The sequence below is a fragment of the Mytilus galloprovincialis genome, chromosome 7, assembly GCF_965363235.1.
Source record: "Mytilus galloprovincialis chromosome 7, xbMytGall1.hap1.1, whole genome shotgun sequence".
Classification (NCBI taxonomy): Eukaryota; Metazoa; Mollusca; class Bivalvia; order Mytilida; family Mytilidae; genus Mytilus; species Mytilus galloprovincialis.
The window spans coordinates 61,532,600-61,556,430 of NC_134844.1; the positions used below are offsets into that span (position 1 = coordinate 61,532,600).

General features: G+C 32.4%; 1 protein-coding gene across 1 annotated transcript; it reads left to right on the forward strand.

Annotated features, from left to right (window-relative positions):
- Positions 1-2,236: 2,236 nt before the first annotated feature.
- Positions 2,237-22,756, forward strand: LOC143084238 (uncharacterized). Its single transcript, XM_076260646.1, has 13 exons — positions 2,237-2,341; positions 3,117-4,838; positions 6,029-6,085; positions 6,832-6,912; positions 7,305-7,432; positions 8,054-8,126; positions 10,004-10,077; positions 14,397-14,478; positions 15,340-15,429; positions 17,191-17,327; positions 20,883-20,967; positions 21,758-21,853; positions 22,749-22,756. Exons 1-13 carry the CDS (start codon positions 2,323-2,325, stop codon positions 22,754-22,756), a joined length of 2,652 nt encoding a protein of 883 aa, XP_076116761.1. The 5' UTR covers positions 2,237-2,322.
- The last annotated feature ends 1,075 nt before the right edge of the window (positions 22,757-23,831 follow it).

Genomic DNA, 23,831 nt, shown 5'->3' on the forward strand with positions numbered 1-23,831 from the left:
AGGTCAGTAGTCTATTATATGATAAGTTCTACTGTTTATGCTGTTGGCGGCAATTTCAAATTAGAAGACGAAATTTTCGAATCTTTTCAATTTGGAGGCAGGGGTGCAAATAAGTGGTGGTCCGAGGTCAGTGATCTTTCGTTTTTGCAAGCGTAATTTTAACTTGCACAGTTGGTTTCTAGCTACCCCCGACGTAGTCACCTTTCACTTGTAAGAAAATAAGAAATAACTTTGCAAACTTTTTCACCAAAGTCTCCAAATAAACGATATAAAAACTTATTTTTATCATTATTATTTATGACAGAGATGTTCATTTTGTTCAACCGCTAGCATTATACAGAAAATTGCAGACAAATAATGTGTAAATTCGAGTAAAATCGTATCTGATTGACAAAAACAACATTGTAAACACAATAACAATGGCTGCCGTGAAGACAAAATTTTGCAATATTGGATCCGATTCCGGAAGCCGATAAGGTAAATCAGGGTTTTGGCGATCAGCTACAAAAAAATCCAAGCAGGGAAAAAATACATCTAATTTACACCTATGCATGGAAAATGAATATAAACACTAGAATTGTAAACCAAAAGATATATGTAAAAGAAAGAAAAAGCAGAAAATATTTTATATACAGAAACTCAAAACTACTTTTTGACAAATTTTAATTTCAAAATCCAGTACAATGTGACAGCTGGGAACAGTATATCTAACAATATATATGTTCATGGTCACAGTATAAACTTTCTTTATCAGTAATAAATGATGATAATGCATGTGAGATGCTTTTAAAGTGTTAACATATTACTGCAAGGCCAAAAATAAAATATTGTTTGTTTCCCCTCACCCGACCGACCCCGTAAAATCACTGCAACCCGAAAAATTTTATTGGCCATTCTTGTCCACAATTTTTTTTTGATATGTTGGTTATTGGTAATATCTTTCTGATGCTGTAGTCAAGGTATGTTTGCATTGAAGCGTCTACATGATTCGGAATCAAGGAAAACAAACAAAATGCTTTGCCACACGATTTGTTTGTGTACAACGGTGATCTTTTTTGAAAATAAAAAAAAAACTGAAGCATCTTTCAACCTGCTGAGTGCATCTTGATTTGCTTTGTGTCTAACATCTGTTCCTATTTAAAGGATAAAATCTTAAAGACTTTGATTAAAAATGGTCGGACTCGTGCTTTAAAATCTATCTACTTTGTCTTTGAACAGGTTGGGCACAAGTCAGGAAGTGTGGGATACATGTATTCCCTGCTTACAGGGAACGTCCCTGTTTTCTGGTGTAAAACCAACCCAGTTTAAATGGGGTTTCCTTTTTTAATTTATGGCATGAAAATTACAAAAGGGCACGTTATAACTGCATCGGTAGAAATCGTAAATACTTATTAAAAGTATTTTAGGAAATACAAAACATGAATATAAAGTGAAGCCTTGTCTTCTAGAACTCGAAAAAAACATACAAATCTTTGTTTTGGAATCAATTGACCAAGCTGCATGATTTATGTGTAACTGAACATAACTGAATTATTTTCAAAGTTCTCAAACAGGGGGGGTAGGGTGACCCCAGGGACTCCCCCTATACTTTTATATAATTAGTTATATTGGCCTGAAGTAGTAAACATTTGTCTGATTCGTGTCTCATAACTTTTGTACTATAGAACACAAACTCAGTTTTCTTTCCAGGGAAACCAGTCCATTCATACTATTACATGTTTGTACCAGGTCAATTTGTACTACTAGCAGTCAACTAAAACCAATGTTAACTACCAAGTAGAACAACTGAAGTCATTGCAAACATGTACCACTGCAGACTCACCATAAAAAAATATACATTGATATATGAATTGTACTATATATGAATGTTTAATGTTGAAGCAACATTGCCACAACTTTTCATAATTACGTTTGCATTGGTTTTTGGTTAATTGCCTTCAGCACTTACAGCGCTTTGATTATTGTCAATCATTGGGTTGACCAACTGATTACCATATTTGCCTTTGTGTTACTTAGTCTTAAGAGAATTGAATACGGATCAGATATAAAATGTACAGCTTGCTTGAATTTTTGTTGGAAACCCTGGTATAGTGCAAATAAGTTGGGTAGACTGTAAGATAAATCCAGCCTGATCAAAATGTACAAACTTGAGTAGTACATATTTAAAAATTACACAGTTGTAAATATCCAGCTATGTAGAATATATATGTTTATTGATCATAACAAATAAATATAATTACAGGTGACAATGTGGGAAATGTAAGATATCCATGTGCTATTTGTGGTAATGAATTTACAGATCTTCAAGATTTTCTTGATCATATGCAGAAACATCTGAAAGGTTAGTAAATGAAAGTGTTGTATGTTTGCATCTGCTCAATATGTTCTTACCAACAATCCAGAGTTTCAACATCATCATAAACTTTTTACATTTTGAAAAGTATTAAGTGGAATGAAACCTTTTACATTTTGAAAAGTATTAAGTGGAATGAAACTTTTTACATTTTGAAAAGTATTAAGTGGAATGAAACTTTTTACATTTTGAACTTCTCCTAGAGAACCACTGAATGGAATGGAACCAAACATAGCATGAATGTTCCTTAAAAGGTGCTGACCAAGTGTTTGTCCTTTGCAGCTGGTCCCTTATCCAAGATGGGAACCAGTGAGGACTTAATTCACTTGGCACAGGACCCTATAGACAATACATACACATCTTTACTTTTAGAGAACAATTGAATGAAATGAAACCAATCTGGTATTAGTCAATAAATTATGTTAATTGTCTTCTGTGTAGGGTGTTGTGGGGAACATGAAAATACCTGGCGTCTGTCAGGTCTAATTAGCACTCTCATAGTACAATTGTTGCCAGATTTTTATAAAACTTATACTATAGGTTAATATCAGCAATACTTTGACAAGTTTTATAATGGTTCAGGATTGACTCTTTTCAAAAGAGTTATACCCCTTTGATATATGACATAAATGCAAAGCTGGGAATTGAAACTCTGTTCTTTTATTTAAATTACAATCATCATTAATTTTTGTGTTGCCTTGACGCAATCAAAAAGCAATACAGGACAGGAACGATTATTTATGTATCTTGTCTCCAATTTCAGAAATAAAGAAAGGAAAAAAGGCAGCTGCATCAACAACTTTATGTAATAAGAAAAACAGCAAGGCAACATCAACTGTAAGCAACCAATCTAATACTAAACCAGCACGGTATTGCATATTTTGCGACAAATATTGCCTTCAGCTTAGTAGGCACATACAGCTGGTACATAAAGAAGAAGACAGAGTAAAGGCAGCCCTAAAGTTTTCCCCAAGAACAAAAAATAAAATGTTTTCACAATTTAAGAAAGAGGGAATTCATTTAAACAACATTGAAAAACTTGGCAAAGATAGTCATGCAGTCCTTGAAAGGGAAAGAATTTCTCAAAAGGATTCTGTGCAGGTTATGTGTGATAACTGCAATGCCATATTAACCAAAAAAGCTATGTCAAGACACAGAGCCACATGCCAGGGAGGATCATCAAAACAGATAAATGCCATTCCAGCGCAATTTTTGAACAAAGATAATGATGTATCTGAAAGTTTTGTCAAAAACATCTTGACAAAATTCACCAAAGATGACATTGGTAAAATCTGTCAATCTGATAATTTGGTAAAAAAAGTTGGAAGTATACTGTGGTTAAAAAATAGGACAAAAGTAGACCAATTATCCCAAGTCAGAAAGAGTGTGATGAATGACATGAGGAGGTTAGCTCACGCATACAACTTTTTTAAAGAAGAAGTCAAGAAGGATCATCCTTTACTTTTAAACACTGCTGCTGATATGTTTAATAGAATATTTTTCAAAGATCTGCAAGAGGCAGTATGTAAATATACGGAAGTAGGTGATCAATATGGGGAGACATCTTTCAAGTTAAAACATGGACTAAAATATGCATTATACTATGTTTTAAAAAAGTCAGCAGAGATTTTGAGGGCCGAACATCTCAGTAAATTTGCAGATGATAAAGCAGAGGAGGTCACAAAATTTTTGCATATTTTTGAAACCACCAAAAATTTATATTTTTCTGATGCTTTATTCAATATAAGAAAAAATCGTCAGGTTAATTTAAGGAAACCACATCGAATTCCAGATGAGGATTTATTGTTTACCATCAGACAATACACCATTGAAAGCATTAAAAAAATAGTAGAAATGTACAATGAATATAAAATCTGGACACGGTCAGACTTCGTTAAGTTGAGGAATCTTGTGGTATGTCGCTTGACAATGTTTAATGGACGGCGTGGTGGAGAAGCATGCAGACTTCTAAGATCAGAATTCAAAGATGCTGTTGAAGACAATTGGGTAAATAAAAAATGGAGGAATGATCCATATGTGCTACAACAAGAATTGAAGATTGCCTACGAGGCTGGCAAAGGGATGAATAAACTGGTACCAGTTTTGTTCACTCCAGAAACAATGGCGGCAACTGTTTTATTAGATGATGATGACCTTAGACAGCAAGGTGAAGTTTTGTCCAATAACATGTATGTGTTTGCTAACACTCAAAATTCTTTGGAATATGTAAACGGCTACACAGCTATGCAACGTGTTGCAAGTGATGCTGGTATAAGAGAAGATGAGGCAAAGAAGATCAATGCCACCTTAATTAGACATTATACCAGCACTGAAATGGCTGCAAAGGACATACCAGAGAATGAGCGCCATTATTTCTACACACATATGGGTCATTCCGAGGAAATGAACAAACAAACCTACCAAGCTCCTTTAGCTGTTATGGAGATTGTGAAAGTTGGCAAACACCTAAAAGACATAGATAATGGTAAAATATTTTGTCTTAAGTTATAATATCTCATTTCTTTTTTTTAAATTAAACAGTTATACCTGTTAATTAATACTGAGCATTAATCAAAGGTATAAAATCTTATTATTCCAAAGTTCTACAACAGATTGGAAAAAAAAGGATAAAGAAATAAAAATTTCATCCCTACGATGAAGCTAGTCAAATATGTTCCAGAACTTGACAAAGAATTTAGATTTAAAGAGTATGTTCGGTAAGGCCTAATATGTAGTGTTGGATAATCAGTTGAAATTATTAACCTATTATCTATTACTATCGGTTGACAGCAACCAACCAACAATCGGTTATAATTTTGAACTTCTTTTAGAGAACCACCTAGTGAAATGGAACCAAATATGGCATGAATGTTCCAAATGAGGTGCTGACCAAGTGTTGTTACTTTGTAGCTGATCCATCATCCAAGATGGCCGCCAGTGGAGGACTTAGTTTAACATAGGACCCTATGGGAAATGCATACACATGTCTTCTTTTAGAGAACCACTAAATAGAATGAAACCAAACATAGCATGAATGTTTCTTATGAGGTGCTGACTAAGTGTTGTTACTATGTAGCCGATCCATCATCCAAGAGGGCCGCCAGTTGGTGACAGTTTAACATAGGACCCTATGGGAAATAGTAATACATACAAATGTCTTCTTTTAGAGAACCACTAAATGAAATAAACCAAACATAGCATGAATGTTTCTTATGAGGTGCTGACTAAGTGTTGTTTCCATGTAGCGGATCCATCAACCAAGATGGCCGCCAGTTGGGGACAGTTTGACATAGGACCCTATGGGAAATAAATACAAATGTCTCCTTTAAGAGAACCACTGAATGGAATCGAAGCATACATAGCAATATTAAAACAAATAAGGCCTCAAATATATTATAAGTATCTGTTATGATTTTCATCTTGTTTTATATGATTTCATATTTTTGCATGCCATGCAACAGGCCTTTTATAGTTAACTATACATGGATTTGTTTATTGTTGAAGGCCATATGGTGACATTTGAATTTTACATCATTGTCCCTTGGACTTTGGTTTAAATTTGGTATCTTTTTGTTTTCAATTACAGAACAGAATTATGATCATGATGATGTCTCTTTTTATTATCATAACTAAATTCCACAGATGAATTTAAGACATGGTATTGAATATTTTCAGCACTTGCCCTGAGACAGCATCAAGACACCAGTTCAAGTCCCTGTAAAATTTATACAGGTAAGATTTTTCTGTAATTCTCCCTTGATTTTTGTATTCAAACTCTGATGGACGGGAGTATACTAAAAAATTGAAAACAACATGTTTATTAATTTTTATGCATCCAAAGTGTGCTTTTCTGGATTTACCTTCATCAGGAAGGCTCAAAGCCAAACATTTGAAATACGAAATAAAAGCCAAATCTATCTAAGTTCAACTTTGCCTGAGGAAGTTGAAACCTTAGTTTAATAACCTTGGCTCACAGGTCATAGAATCTGTCATGTCATTGGTACATTTCTGTCTACAAGTCTTTATCTATGTGTATTTATATATGATACAGGTTCCTAATGGAGCCTCTAGTTGAAACCTTGTAAACAGTCAAGATCCCCACCCTTAGCCATATAAATTCCTGTTCATCATTTGAAGAAGAAGTGAATGCCATACGAGCAATCACTATTCGTCACTTAATCATATCAATTTACTAGACCACTATAAAAAAGAAGATGTGGTATGATTGCCAATGAGACAACTATCCACAAAACACCAAAATGACACAGACATTAACAACTATAGGTCACCTTACGGCCTTCAACAATGAGCAAAGCCTATACCGCATAGTCAGCTATAATAACCAACTTTTAATGGACTTTTCCCAATAACAGGCAACCATGGGATAATGACAAATTATTGGAGCATTGTTTGGGAGATTTGGAAACAGCAACCTGTTACAATTATTTTAAAATTGTTGTAATATTTTAATTTTTCAGCTGAAGCTGTGGACAGTATAAACAGTAGCAATACCTCCTTAGATATTCCTCAAAGTTTGGTTGATCATGTTTCAGAGTCAGGTAGGTACTACAAAAAAGATATAGAGTTGAATATATAGTGAATAATGATAAAATAAAGGAAGAACTGTAGTCTAACATTTGAATAAAGACTTTCAATGAAACAAGGAGAGTGCATGGGTATGACTTAAGGCTTGAAATGATACAGTTTATTAAACACATTGTTATGTTAATAGCTTCTTCAATAAAGTAATATTGTTTTTAGAAAAAGAATGAATACTTTGAAGGTGCTTCAGTTTGTCGATGTTAACTTTGCAACATCAAAGTCAAAATAACATTTAACGGCTTTTGGCCCATTTTGTCAGACGTTACATATGTGAAACATATCTTTGTGTCAACAGTTTATTTAGTGTACTTGATAATATCAATTCACCTTATGCTTTATTTTTTTAAAGATAATACTGACTTAGAATATCACATTGAACCACATCCAGACGAAGAGCTTAATTCAGATTCAGTTTTGAACAAGAACAAAGGATGTAAAAGAAAGTTGGAGCTTGATGATTATGACCTAGTTGATATTGTAAGTATAATTGCTGTGTATATGGTCTTGCAAAGCATAAGACACCAACATTGTAATATTTAGTGAGCTATTTCAATACTTTGCCTCCACTTCTGTTACTCAGGTACTAACTGCCTAATTGATTGCATCATATTAATAATTGAATCATTCTAAAGCCTTAAATGTCTTATTTTTTTTGAATAATTGAATTTAAGCCAGACAATTAATTTCCAACATGATTTTGATATAGGAATCATGTGATATTAATGTTCTCCACACCATGTGAGTAGTATGAGAAAGGAGTAGAAACATAGTATTCAGTTATGAGCACAATGTGATATAAACTTTCATCACATGGTATTAATGTTGTATATAAAGCCACATGATATCATGTGATATTCATGTTAAATATAAATGCTTCTTCTTCAACCTCAGAACAATATGCTCTTTGAATATATGTATCATAATCAATGTGGCAATACCATGTGTTAAAATATGATGTGATCCATCAGTCAGTTGTTACATGAATGTTTTTTTTTTGTCGCTTCTTTCTCAGGAGCTACATTACAAGGATTTCAGTGGTTATGGGGTACTGCTCACAATTTCACTCTTTCATCCTTATTGCTACTGTACATATTTCAGAAGCAACCAGTTAAAAACAAAAAACTTACAGAACCAGAAGTTGATGGATCAAAAGACAATTCAGAGAATGAGAGTAAGTTTAGTTTTACCTTATGATAATTAAGTAGTAAAAGGTTTTTGGAATACAAGTGCTGTCAGGCAATCTGTAGACTTTTACCATTGACTCCCTTCCAAGACTTAACCGTTTTGTTTTTACATTAAAAAGAACAACAAGATTTTTAAATTGTCCTGTTTTAAAAAGTAAAAACAAAGTAAGAAAATGAATTTAAACAACATTCTGTATTTATGTTTAGAGTTTTGTCTATTTAGAATCACGTCAGAGGGGGCATTCAAAATAATTCAGTAAACATGTGCTGGGACTATTATGCTTATAATAACCCAGACATGTGCAATAGAGCACAAAACTTGTTTTCAATGTTCACACATGTTTGAACAGAAGAATTTAGCCAAAGTTTGCAGACGAAATATTCAGAAGATTTACTGAGAAATTGATATAACTAGTGGAAATTTTGAAGTCATTTTAAGGTGGTGTTAAATTGCATGATGGTTTGATCAAAAGAGCAAAATTCTGAAGGCCAAAGGTAGAGCAAATTTAAAACTCATTAATTACATTGTTAATGTAAAAATATACACTTGTATCGGAGATTTGCTATTTTTATGTCCCATTTATGGGCATTATGTTTTCTGGTCTGCTTTCGTTCACCTATCGAATCATTACATTTCAGGTTAAAGTTTTTGGTCAAGGTAGTTGAAGTCCAATCAACTTAAAACTTATTTAACATGTTTCCTATGATATGATCATTCTTATTTTAATGCCAAATTAGAGATTTTATCCCATTTTCAAGGTCCACTGAACATAGAAAATGATAGTGCAGATGGGGTATTTGTGTTCTTTGGACACATTCTTGTTTTAAATTTTAGTATGAGGTGTTTCTTTTGCTTTGTGAACAAACATATGCGCTAGATTTTTTTTTAAAATTGTTGCACATGGGTATATTGACTACTGTAGAATTGTGAATTTTATCAAATTGTCATGCACTTAATATATTTCATTAACTTAAAACACTTCCAAACTCTTAAATGGTGCACATGATGTTACTAATTCCATTCATTATGACTAATGGGTTGCATTCTGAAATTGACATATTTGACCTAGATACAACAACCTTTCATGCTGGCTGTTCTCCCTCTGAAAAACCACAGTGCCAGCCGTTTGCCAAAAAAGGGAGGTGGGTCATACAAGAGCCTACACAAACGCTTTGCACTTATACTTGTTGACATACAAATTACCTTTATTGTCCTAATCAGAATCGAAATAATTAAAAATGGATATGAAGATTAAATCAAATAGGGAATACATTATAATCCAAGTCCAAATAATTAAGACGCCTTGCAAGGCTATTTGATTTTTTTTCTGAGATTCTTCCCTCCTCCAGGGAGGCGCAGCCCTCAAAGTAGCTTCTGAAATGAAGTTGCCAATTGACCACCAGACATGCTGGAAATAAAGTATTCATTTAAAATCATATTTTAAAACCTGGTATTGATCATGACAAAATTTATCAAAATTTACAGTCACCACAGATGACACTGCCCCTGTCCATTGTGCATAGTCCACCGAAGAGTTTGTACCTTGGAACAGAATTAACAGAATGAGCTGGCCTGCACAGTGATTTGACTTGATTGAATGTTATAGAAATGTTTGTTTATTATTATTTTAACAAAAAAAGAAAACTTCAAACACACACTGGGATGATTAAATCTAAAAATGAATTGTCCCAAGAAATCCACAATATTATGCCCGATTATGTTCAGTGCATATACAATTCTAAAAAGGATATTAAATGTGTCAAGCTCAAAGAACACTTTAACAAAGTAAAAAAGCTACTTTACATGTTAGGTTTACATACCATTTATTGTCATGTTTATCTCATTTTTACTATTTAAAAAAAGTTGAAAAGATTCCTCTGATAGAACTGAATGAAGACATCCTTTTAAAAGATGGAGAAGCAAGAAGAACAAAACTAGTGAGTATTTTAATTAGTTGTGGGTCAATTATATTTATTTAATATTTAGCTAGTGACAAATAAATCAAAAATAAATCACAAATGAAAGTCCAATACTCTTTCATATCAATATCTATTCTATTTATGATCTCAATGAGACCATATTAGTTATAAGCTTACAAGAAATCATTATGTTGGATAGTTTATGCCCTTTTTAGCTCTCCTGGCCCAAAGGGCCAAGTGAGCTTTTCCCATCAGTTTGCGTCCGGCGTCTGTCGTCATCTGTCGTCGTTAACTTTTACAAAAATCTTCTCCTCTGAAACAACTGGGACAAATTAAACCAAACTTAGCCACAACCATCATAAGAGTATCTAGTTAAAAAAATGTGTCCGCTGACCCAGCCAACCAACCAAGATGGCCACCATGGCTAAAAATAGAACATAGGGCAACCTGTTGTTGGGTTGCTGCCCCTGAATTGGTAATTTTAAGGAAATTCTGCTGTTTTTATGCCCCACCTACGATAGTAGAGGGGCATTATGTTTTCTGGTCTGTGGCTCCGTCCGTCTGTGCGTCCGTTCGTTCATTCAGGTTTAAGTTTTTGGTTTTCGATGAAGCTGAAGTCCAATCAACTTGAAACTTAGTACACTTGTTGCTTATGATATGATCTTTTAATTTTAAAGCCAAATTAGACTTTTGACCCCAATTTCACGGTCCACTGAACATAGAAAATGAAAGTGGGAGTTTCAGGTTAAAGATTTTGGTCAAGGTAGTTTTTGATGAAGCTGAAGTCCAATCAACTTGAAACTTAGTACACTTGTTGCTTATGATATGATCTTTCTAATTTTAAAGCCAAATAAGACTTTTGACTCCAATTTCACGGTCCACTGAACATAGAAAATGAAAGTGGGAGTTTCAGGTTAAAGTTTTTGATGAAGCTGAAGTCCAATCAACTTGAAACTTAGTACACTTGTTGCTTATGATATGATCTTTCTAATTTTAAGCCAAATTAGACTTTTGACCCCAATTTCATGGTCCACTGAACATAGAAAATGAAAGTGGGAGTTTTAGGTTTAAGGTTTTTGGTCAAGGTAATTTTTGATGAAGCTGAAGTCCAATCAACTTGACACTTAGTTAACTTGTTGCTTATGATATGATCATTTTAATTTTAAAGCCAAATTAGACTTTTGACCCCAATTTCACGGTCCACTAAACATAAAAAATGAAAGTGGGAGTTTCAGGTTAAAGTTTTTGGTGAAGGTAGTTTTTGATAAAATTGAAGTCCAATCAACTTGAAACTTAGTACATATGTTCCCTATAGTATAATCTTTTTAATTTTAATGCCAAATTAGATTATTACCCAATTTCATGGAACATGGTAAAGGATAGTGCGAGTGGGGCATCCGTGTACTTTGGACACATTCTTGTTGGTTATTATCTTGAATATTATTATAGATAGAGATAAACTGTAAACAGCAATAATGTTCAGCAAAGTAAGATTTACAAATAAGTCAACGTGACCGAAATGGTCAGTTGACCCCTTTAGGAGTTATTGCCCTTTATAGTCAATTTTTAACCATTTTTGGTACTTCTTAGTAATTTTTACAAAAATCTTCTCCTCTGAAACTACAGGGCCAAATTAATCCAGACTTGACAACAATCATCTTTGGGGTTTCTAGTTTAAAAAATGTGTCACGTGACCCGGCCATCTAACCAAGATTATAAGCCAAAAACTGCATTTTACCCCTACGTTCTATTTTTACCTGTGGCGGCCATCTAACCAAGATGGCCGCCACAGGTAAAAATAGAACGTAGGGGTAAAATGCAGTTTTTGGCTTATAATTCAAAAACCAAAGCATTAAGAGCAAATCTGACATGGGGGGTAAAATTGTTTATCAGGTCAAGATCTATCTGCCTGGAATTTTCAGATGAATCGGACAACCCGTTGCTGGGTTGCTGCCCCTGAATTGGTAATTTTAAGGAAATTTTGCTGTTTTTGGTTATTATCTTGAATATTATTATAGATAGAGATAAACTGTAAACAGCAATAATGTTCAGCAAAGTAAGATTTGCAAATAGGTGAACATGACCGAAATGGTCAATTAACCCCCTAAGGAGTTATTGTCCTTTATAGTCAATTTTTAACAATTTTCATAAAATTTGTAAATTTTTTACTAACATTTTCCACTGAAACTACTGGGCCAAGTTCATTATAGATAGAGATCATTGTAAATTGCAAGAATGTTCAGTAAAGTAAGATGTACAAACACATCACCATCACCAAAACACAATTTTGTCATGAATCCATCTGCTTCCTTTCTTAAATTTTCACATATACTTAGGTGAGCGACACAGGCTCTTTAGAGCCTCTAGTTCGTAAATCTTAGTAATCTTTTACAAAAATCTTCTCCTCTGAAACTACGGGGCCAAATTAATCCAAACTTGTCCACAATCATCATTGGGGTATCTAGTTTAAAAAATGTGTCCGATGACTTGGCCAACCAACCAAGCTGGCCGCCATGGCTAAAAATAGAACATAGGGGTAAAATGCAGTTTTTGGTTTATAACTCAAAAACCAAAGCATTTAGATCAAATCTAACAGGAGTAAATAGTTCATCAGGTCCAGATCTATCTGCCCTGAAATTTTCAGATGAATCAGACAACCCGTTGTTGGGTTGCTGCCCCTGAATTGGTAATTTTATGGAAATTTTACTGTTTTTAGCTCACCTGGCCCAAAGGGCCACGTGAGCTTTTCCCTTCACTTGGCGTCCAGCGTCTATCCGTTGTCCGGCGTCATTAACTTTTACAAAAATCTTCTCCTCTAAAACAACTGGGCCAAATTTAACTCAACTTGACCACAATCATTATTAGGGTATCTAGTTTAAAAAATGTGTTCGGTGACCCGGCCAACCAACCAAGATGGCCGCCATGGCTAAAAAATAGAACATGGGGTAAAATGCAGTTTTTGGCTTATAACTCAAAAACTAAAGCATTTAGAACAAATCTGACATGGGGGGTAAAATTGTTTTATCAGGTCAAGATCTATCTGTCCTGAAATTTTCAGATGAATCGGACAACCCGTTGTTGGGTTGCTGCCCCTAAATTGGTAATTTAAAGGAAATTTTACTGTTTTTGGTTATTATCTTGAATATTATTATAGATAGAGATATACTGTAAACAGCAATAATGTTCGGCAAAGTAAGATTTACAAATAAGTCAACACGATCGAAATGGTCAGTTGACCCCTTTAGGAGTTATTGCCCTTTATAGTCAATTTTTAACCATTTTTCACATTAAAGTAAGAGCTACAAATAAGTCAACATGACGAAAGTGGTCAATTGACCCCCTAAGGAGTTATTCCCCTTTATAGTAAATTTTTAACAATTTTCATAAATTTTGTAAATGTTTGTTAATTTTTGTGCCCCATCTAGGATAGAAGAGGGGCATTATGTTTTCTGGTCTGTGCGTTCGTTCGTTCATCCTTCCGTCCGTTCGTCCTTCCGTCTGTTCAGGTTTAAGTTTTTGTTCAAGTTAGTTTTTGATGAAGTTGATGAAGTCCAATCAACTTGAAACTAAGTACACATGTGCCCTATGATATGATCTTTCTTATTTTAATGCAAAATTAGTGTTTTTACCCCAATTTCATGGTTCACTGAACATAGAAAATGAAAGTGCAAACTTCAGGTTAAAGTTTTTGGTCAAGGTAGTTTTTGATGAAGTTGAAGTCTGATCAACTTGAAACTTAGTATACATGTTTCCTGTGATATGATCTTTTTAATTTAAATGCCAAATTAGAGTTTTTATCCCAATTTCACGGTCCACTAAACACAGAAAATGATAGTGCAAGTGGGGCATCCGTGTACTATGGACACATTCTTGTTACAAAATATTTTCCAGTCACTTTTGGGCCAAGTGCATTATAGATAGAGATAATTTTAAGTAGCAAGATTGTTCAGTAAAGTAAGATCTACAAACACATCATCAACACCAAAACACAATTTTGTCATGAATCCATCTTTGTTGTTTGTTGAATTATGCACATAGCCCAAGGTGAGCGACACAGGCTCTTTAGAGCCTCTAGTTTTACTAAAGATCAAAAATGCTATCAGCAGGTTATGATGAAACTATGGTGAGTTTTTTTTTATATATTTATGAACTAAGTACCCTTTTGTTTTTTACATAATTTCTGATTATATTTCGGAAATAATATGTAAATTTATTGTTGAAAAAAAATCATTAAAAACAAAAAGACAAGCTAAAAGGACTGTATTATGCCCTAATAGCACAGATCTTTATTATTATTTTACATTAATAACTTTGTCAAAATATGTTGCCTATTTCAGCTGCAGATAATGAAAAAAGAAAATGATAAAAAAAATGGGAGAGATTTGGAAGGCCTTACCAGAAACAAGCTGATGGAAGATAGTAAGTAAACAATGTATTAATCAGTCTTTTAATTTTGTGATTTATTTTCATACTCCTGAGTGATGTAAACTGTTTTTAGCTCACCTTTCCAAAGGCAAGACACCACTGCGAAATAAGAACAGATTTAGAAGGGCTAGACTCAAACAACAACTGATAAAAAGACAAAAGATACAAAGGGCCAACGTAAAAGCACTAGATATAGCAGTGACCAAAATTAGCTAAAGGAGTTAATTATAACAAATAAAATTCTAACAAAAGTGAAAGGTTCCCCGTGAGCAGCATGACTGATATATTAAGCATTATTTTAAATGAAAGTGATGATAAATCTTTCCTAAAAGATTTACACATGCAAAACTCATTCAAACAAATTTATTTAAGGTTCAATCATATGATAAGGTCTATATAGACATTTGAAAAAAACGTGTCTGTTGTTAAGTGGAAACTTATAGCTATAATAAGATGTGGTATGTGTGCCAATGAGACAACTCTTTACCCAAGTCATAATTTGTAAAAATCCATTATAGATCAAGATACAGTCCTGGCTCACGCTGAACAGGAATCTATAAAAGGTGCCAAAAATGACTAGTGTAAAACCTTTCTAAATGAAAAAAACAACTGTCTTATCTATATATAAAAAATATTTGTAACTTTATTATGCATGACAAGTCGATAACATTTTATGTGTAAAATTATCATTCAGCACCTCTCCTTTTCACATAACCTCCTTGTTATAATTAACATGGTATCTTTTACTGAAAAAAAAAAGATAATCTCAAAGCCGTTCACATAACTGTTTTTAGTTTCAAGAAGCAACTGTGACATTGTTAACTACTTAATTATTTGCTTCTGCTTTCTTTAAAGAGAGAAACATATGGAAGCAAATGGATACTGAAAAAGTTAGACAATATTTTCAAGATTATATAACAGATTCTGCACAGATGCCAAGTCCAGGTAAGGTGTATAGACAATATAAACTGCTTCCTGCAGTTTCCATTCCTACATTACAAAAAGTTAAGATAATATCTAGAATATATTTCAAAGGATAACTAAATTTGGGTTAGAAAAGCCCTAAATTTAAAGTCATTTGTACATGATCTTGAAACTTTAATCGAACAGTTTTCACATAAAGAAATCCCATCATTGGGACTATAATTATTGTAGACAACGATATATCTGAAAAAAGTAAAGCATTTAGAGCAAATCTAACAGGGTTCAGAAATGTTCAGCAAAGTCAGATCTTCAAAATTGTTTCAATGACCAAAGGAGTAGGTTCAGTAAGACCCCTTTTTGGCCCCAAAATATAGCAGTTTTACAAAATTGTTAAAATGTAAACTTTTAGTTATTTATTGGACAGTAGAATGCTTTTGCTACATAAATATGGGCTGTTTTTGACAATACAATGCACATATATCGGGTACTAGCACCATTAAGTCATGCTAAATTATTGAAATCTTCACAATTCTAGCATTTTAGTTAAATTTTAGACAGTTTTCGTGTTCATCCTATATATTGAAATGTAAGTTGTATTTTATGATAATACATAACATATATAAAGGTTGAGGATGAACACGGATGCGGCCACTTTCATTTTTGACAAAAACCATCTGAAAAGTGACATTTTTCGGCAGATTTGGTAGATTTTTCATATTTGAGCTTGAATCGGATCGTTTTTAATGACTAAATCAGTTAAAATCTTTCACATAAATTAATTGATTCAAATGAAATAGACACTTAAGTGTTTAAAAAGTGGTCAAAATCTTTCGTAAGATGAACCTGAAATTTGAGGCCAAAATCGGTCCTTACCGGACCTACTCCTTTGTCAATTGACTCCTTAATTATTTATTGCCCTTTAAATGTTTAGATTTTTCATTCTTTTTGCAAGTTTATTACTTTTTCAAAAATCTTCTTCTCTGAAACTACTGGGTCAAAAACTTCCAAACTTTAATTGGATGTTCCTTATGGTGTTTTGTTTTTAAATTGTATTTGAAGGATTTGATTCATCAACCAACATACATCATCGGGCTGCAATGACTAAAAATAGAACATAGAAGACAAAAGAAGGCCTTGGCTTTTATCTCAAAAACTTCAACAGTGAAAGCAAAAGTGAAAGGGAGTTAAGGAAGCTGGCTTGTCATGTTTTGGATTTTTTGTCAGATTTTCGGAATCCTCTGGTTTTATCCATTTGAATGCCTTTAAAAAATTTGCCCGGTGACCCCCATTTTTCTTTTTGGAAATCTTTTACATGTGTAATGATAAGCCATCTGTAAAAGTCTTATAAAATTTTAATTACTTTTTAACAGTTTTTGAGAACTTCAACTTGTCAATTATAAAGCTATGAAAAGTCAAGAGAGATTTTTTTCCCGCCAAAATTTCAATGGCTCATATCTCGAAAACAAGCACGGTGACCTATATATTTTTTTTGCTCTTTGGATTCCTTTATCAATTCCCTATCAATATAAACTAGTGCTTTGAAAAGTTAATTACTTTGAAACTGAGAAGCGAACTCCCTTAAAGTGATAAATGTGTCGATCATGATCTATCTGTGATGAAATTTTCAGACAAGTTTGACAGTAATCCAACAATAAGTTGTCCTTTAGTCTGAAGATTATTGACAACGTAGATTTCACCTATTTAACAATTTCACTTATGCAGTGTGCTCTTACTGCTTAAGTTTAGATGAAAGCAAAAAAAATCATTTTTTTGGGGTTTCAGATGCAACTGAAATTGACAATTTCAAGGCAAAATATCCTGATATAACTTGTAATGTTGACGTTATAAAGGTGAAAGTTATGAATGAAAAGAAAGAAAGAAAAAGAAAACTTGAAAGGGAGCTCAGTTATATTGATGCTGTAAGTAATAAATTATTTTTTTATAGTTATGCAATTTAATGAAAGTTATGCTCATTAGAAATATGTCAGATCAAGTAATCAAGTAACACTTACACTAATACCAAAATGAACAAAATCTGGAAATCATAATTTTCCAAATAAAAAGAAATTAGGGTGGGCAGGGATGAAAATCTATCAATTAATTTTAATTGGCCTTATGAGAGGCTTGTTTGCAATAAATTATTTTATTAAATAATTTGGTCATGTATTTTATAATGCTAAGGTGCCATGGGATGGCAAGTTTCAGACCTGCCTGGAAATTGTTTTCTATTTGACAGTACAATTAAATTAAGAAATTATTTCTTCATGTTATTCTCTATGCTCATTTAAAAATGGGTATGCATTAAATTTGGTGATATTTTACACTGAGCCTTAATATGATGAACCTAGAGCACATACCTGCCAACCCTCCTGCTTAAATGCCGAAATTGGGAAATCTCCGGCTTGCTGATAGGAGAGTAAAACCTATTGATGATCGGTCATAAGGAACATTAATTAATGTACATTGTATCATACTAAGTTGACCAGTTCGCAATGCCTTATTAATTATTTCTAAATGAATTGATGAATGTTTGGGAGACTGAGGTACATGTGTCCATGTTTTGAATCATTATGAAAATTATTTAAAAATTATACGTATGGATAGCTATTTCGGGTTTTTTCTATATAGATTTTCAACTATATATTTTATTATCATATAGCATATAAGTCAGTAAGCAATCAGTGTAAAGTTCTTTATTGCCATGTTTTAAATATATTGAATACCCCGTATGGAGGTGCTCTTAATTGCAGGATGCTATATATTATACAGATAAGAAGAAAAAATGTTCCGAATGAACAAAAAAAAAGTTTCCGAATATTCCTCCATAGACCATATTTCTAACTAATAAATATGCGTGAAACCCTCAGGGGTTCACGCAATAAATAGCATTGAAACATATGATGTTTTAATAATATAGTGTTATTAGCTTGCTGTTTCTGTATTTGATCTGTTATAGATTAGAGGTTAGCTGTATTGGAACCAAGACTTGGAAGAGTCGAGAGCCAACACAGCTGATCCAGAATCTATAGAAAATACAGAATTTCATATCTTATTATGTTTTACATCACAAATATTATTAAAGGGGCACTAGCTGACAAATTCATGTTCACCGATTTGAGTCAAATTCTCATATTTTATTATATAACAATGTAAAACATTTTTCCAAATTATCAATTTGAAAGTATAAAATAAACAATAAACAGGACATGGTCTCAATAAGATGTAGCTTCATTTCGTCTGAAATTAAGCCAAGACGCCATCTAATTAACTATGGAGTTCACCTTCTATGACCATGTATAAGGGATGTAAGCATAAACACAGATATAAATAGATTTAGCAACTCCTGCAATTATATTTTTATAGGTCTATTAAATTTTGTATTAATGATTAAAAATGTGTGTTTATGGTTGCTTTTACCTTTATAAGAATGATTTTTTTTGGATCGATTCAGTTAATCAAATTATTTACCTTTTTTTCACTTTCAATGTTGATATTCTTTTCCTTTAAATAACCGTACATGGACAATGCATGCGCTATTCTATCACTTTCTACGGGGTTAAATTGGAGTTCACATGAATATGAATTTAATGAGGTCAAATTATTCACTTGCAAGTATTATCAATGTTTATTAGCTTAATTTGACAAAATTGAATCATTTTAGCTAATAAAAGCAAATTATTATTTCCCTATTTCCCATTCATTAATGATTGAACAAACAAAAAGTCATACTTAAATTTTTTTATATATCTCGTAGCCCCTTTAAGTAGCAAAGAAGAATAAATCAGACAATTTAGCTTTTCATGCTCTTTGATAGTCTGTGTATTATGGTGAGTTATCAACGGAAATGAAAGTATGTCAAAAATTGTAAGTCGTACTTCACCAGAAAAGGCTGAGAAATATTTCCGTTTTAAGACTTCCAAACTTTTTATGCCCCACTTATGATAGTAGAGGGGCATTATGATTTCTGGTCTGTGGATCCTTTCCTCTGTCTGTTCGTTTGTTCGTTCGTTCGTTCCTCTGTTTGTTTGTCTGTCTGTTTGTTCGTCCCGCTTCAGGTTAAAGTTTTTAGTCAAGGTAGTTTTTGATGAATTTAAAGTCCAATCAACTTGAAACTAAGTACACATGTTCCCTATGATATGATCTTTCTAATTCGAATGCCAAATTAAAGTTTTTATCCCAATTTCACACTCCACTGAACATAGAAAATGTTAGTGCAAGTATGGCATCTGTGTTCTTGGGACACATTCTTGTTATTCTATGATTTAAAGTTATGAAGTACATTACAAAATGTGTTTATGTATAAATATAAGTCTTAAGTTAAGTTAGACATAAGACAATTGAAACTGAAAGTGAACCCCAAGTATTACGTCATGGGCCAATGCAGGTTTTTTTCAGTATTGGCCTTGTTCAAAAAAACAAATTATGAACTCTTGATTTATAAAGGCAGTGGAACGTCATCAGTATTACACAGGCATTTGTCTGTATTAGGGCTGATTTGCTCATGTCATTTAATAACAATATTTATTATCCTTTCATGTAAGCAGTTGAAAGATATATAATTTACTTGGAAAAGAAGGGAAATAACGAGAATGTAAACAGTCAGTTTGTGTGCATGCATGCATAAGGCATATTTTTTTCTAATTAGCTTTGTTTACAAGGGGACATTAGGACATCATATTAGTATTTTGATATATACACAAATGAGAATGGATCAGCTTCAATTTAATATAATGTTCAACATTGATTTTGATTACAATTTTACCACTTCTCCTGAATTTATGTGGAATGTTTCGTTACATGGATCAAGCGTTGAATTTGTTGTATGTAGTCTTTGCCATCCTTTCTGCAAAGTTTTTTCTCTATCGATTTATGAATTTCGAAACAGCGGTATACTACTGTTGCCTTTATTTAGATAAATCCATGAAGTTTTGAACTAACATTTAACTCTCTTACACGCATGTCACCACCAATTATGTGCCAGATATGCTCAGTTAATGAATTATCTCAAGCGTTTACAGCAGGTGTATTAATACTATGAAACAGGGCTTCCAAAAAAATATTTTAGCCAGCTGCTCATTATTTTTTTTGTGTTTTCATCCCAATTTTTATGCCCTAATACTTAGAAGCAAGAGGAAACCATATAGTAATCATATGAATCATTATTGACACAAAATTGGTACATGTTTTTTCTCAAGAACTACAATACAAGGATTTCTGAAATTTGGTTTCAGGGTTTATGTAAGTCATCTATATACCGTGTGATGCTTTTTCAGATTCATCACTCAAGAACTTCCTGTTTACCTAACATTTGCATATTTTACACTATTATATATATTGTCAACTTGTGGTTGGGGAATAATCATCAGTGAGCAGTAGCTCGCAGTTTCACTTGTTATATTTTCACTCCAAAGTTTAAGGACTAAAAGGGTTGATTCTAGACAAAATTTTAAAAGTGCCAATTAAATATTATATAGATACCTACAGTTAAAAGAAAATATGTTGAGGAAGTAGAAAGTGATGAAGATAACGTCAAAGTTGGTAATAGTGGATTCTCAAAAGGTAAGTTCTCTGTGGAAACATTTATGTTTATAGGAATTTTTCATCTAACTTTTTTTATATGAAAATGCATTTTTTTATAAAAGGTATCAGTATTTTGACTCATTTCTTATACTTGATATAAATTTATTCACTTATGAATGTTTTAATAACAAAGGTGTTGCATACTTAAAACTAACAGTAAGTGTAACATGAATAATGTCCCCATTGAAATATTGTTTGCTGCACAATATTTCATATAAAAAGTGTTAAATATTCTATATTCAGTCAGGGGCATTACTTAAACAAGTAATTTTTCTTAGTTACTTATATAAGTAATTTTTGTTTTAATAGAGTTATTTTAAATATCAATAGAAGCATGGATTATTTGTAGTTTTCGTGAATTTTTACAGCATTTTGTATCATAAAATGAAGAATTTATTAGATTTAAGAGGAGAATAAAGATTAAGGGTTACTTTAAAAATAATGACAAATTATTACTTGAATAAGTTATTTTATACATCTTTGAAAGAATTAGGATAACACTTATTTAAGGAACATATGTAATTGTTTTGTGTTACAAATTATAAATAACTTCAAGTCTTAATTAATTCACAAGTTTCTATCTATTTATAAATGTCTGACCTGCAAGATTTTTGAGTAAAACGATATTTTAATAGTCCTGAGAGACCAAAGAAGGAAATATAGAATGTGTGCTAGTGATTAATAAATCTAATGAGTGCTAATGAAATATCATATTTGAGCAAATCCCTGCTTTTCTATTGAAAAAATAAATGCATTCTAATTCTTTTAGCACGTCAGTACTCAAGATGGAGTGATGAAGAAACAATATGTGTACAGGAGTATTTTAAAGATTACATCACAGAAAAATGTGAAAAGCCATATCCTGGTATGTCATATTTCAATAATATTCACAATGTCATACTTCATGCAACAACCCCTCGATCATTAAAAGATCTTGATTTGAGATATTACAATGTACTAACAAATTTCAACAATGATTATTAAAGTGACCAGGAAAGTGGATACCTTAAATTTAACTGCTTCAACAGTTTTCCACCCAGATTCTTCACTGAGAGATTTCACACATGTTGAAGTTGTGCATTTCCTATTGGGTGCTATTATGGAATTGTGGGAGATTTTTATTATCTTTTTTCAGACATGGGAACTTTAAGTAATTTTTTATCAAAATTCCTATATTTTTCAATCAAGATTGATGACAATACACAGAATGATTGCACACGTATTGAAGTTTTGCTACTGCCATTTTAGAATTGTTTGAACAATTTTTAGACAAACATTGCATAAAATGCAATCAAAACCTTATGTGACTGACTTGATATCTAAATTTTCCAAGACTTATCACTACCTCTTTGATACACAAAATATAGTGCATTTATCATAACATTCTATACACCCTGTCCATGAACATTTCCAGAAATTTATAAATGTAATATATGCTCAGATATTCAAGGCACAAAATGATGTTACACTTTCAAGAAAATTACATAACTTTTGCAAGGTACAGGAATCTATTATCTGCTCTAGAAAAATAAACTATATCATTGTTAAAGCTATCTTTAAAAATTGGAGTTGCCTTCCTTTGCATTGTCTAGAATTGTTGTTTAATCAAGTACAACCAATGCGACATTAATTTTACTTCTCACTGATAAATTGAATTGAAGCAATCTTTACCAGTCAGTGCTTGCAAGCTCTTGACTCCTATTTTCTAGACATTGGAACTAATTTACATATTACTGGTACAATCTTTGTTTTTAATCCAGATCTTTGAAAGTTCACAGAGAATTTTCAGATTAACTTATTAAGGTTGTGCGCCTTCTATAATGGAATTATTCAAAGAGTCTTTATGGGACAGTATAACAAGAGTCGATAATACTCTGAGATATTTTGGAAACTTCTCATGAGTTTAAAAAAATATATGCTTTTATGGAAGAAAAATAACGATTAAAATTGTAAACCAAATTAACAGATGCACAACACTTACCTAAAGCTATTATAACATTACTCAATTGCCAATAACCAGTAATTTTATATGACAAAAATTATGCAAATGTTTTCAGGCAAAGTGGATATTCAGAAGTTTTTGTCAAGCCACCAATCAATAAAATTTGACTGGAAAAAAGTTAAAGTTAAAATTATGAATGAGAAAAAGGAAAGGAAGAGAAAAATAGAGAAAGGACTGAAATGGATCAAATATGTAAGTAGCTGGGGGAAACAATCATATTTTCCAGTCATGACCTGTTCAGGAACGCTATGCATCCAAAGCAAAAGTACTGATAAATTATTAAGTCAGGGATTTCGTTACCACAAATCACTTAAAATCTTCTACAAATACAAATCGGGCGCGAACATGAAGGGTGCGAACGTGTAGGGTGCGAAAGTATATTGGCGCAAAAGATTGGGATTTAGGAGAAATTTTTATTTTTGAAAGACATAATTTCTGCAATTTCTTTGACATTGGGTTTCTCGATTGATATTTTGCACTTATTTTTTATAAGCCTGTTGAGGGAACATATTATGGTATACCTTTGACCAATTTGAGTGAATTGTGTAGATCTATTGACATGAGTTTTTTTTTTTTTAAATTAATTTTGGATTCCAAGTTTTGGGGTTATATTCATTTAAAAAAAGGGGGGGGGGATTTCCAGTTTTTCAACAATTTTTTCGTTCTTTTTCTCAACTTGTAAGTCCAAGAGAAGCAAATACATGTATGTGTTTTATTTTCTATGTGATATATGCATGCATGAAATTGTAAGCAGATTCCACACTTAATCCTTAAAATTCTTAAGTTAGTTAGGAAGTGGATATGAATATATATATTAATTTGTATGTGTTTCTTTTTCTTC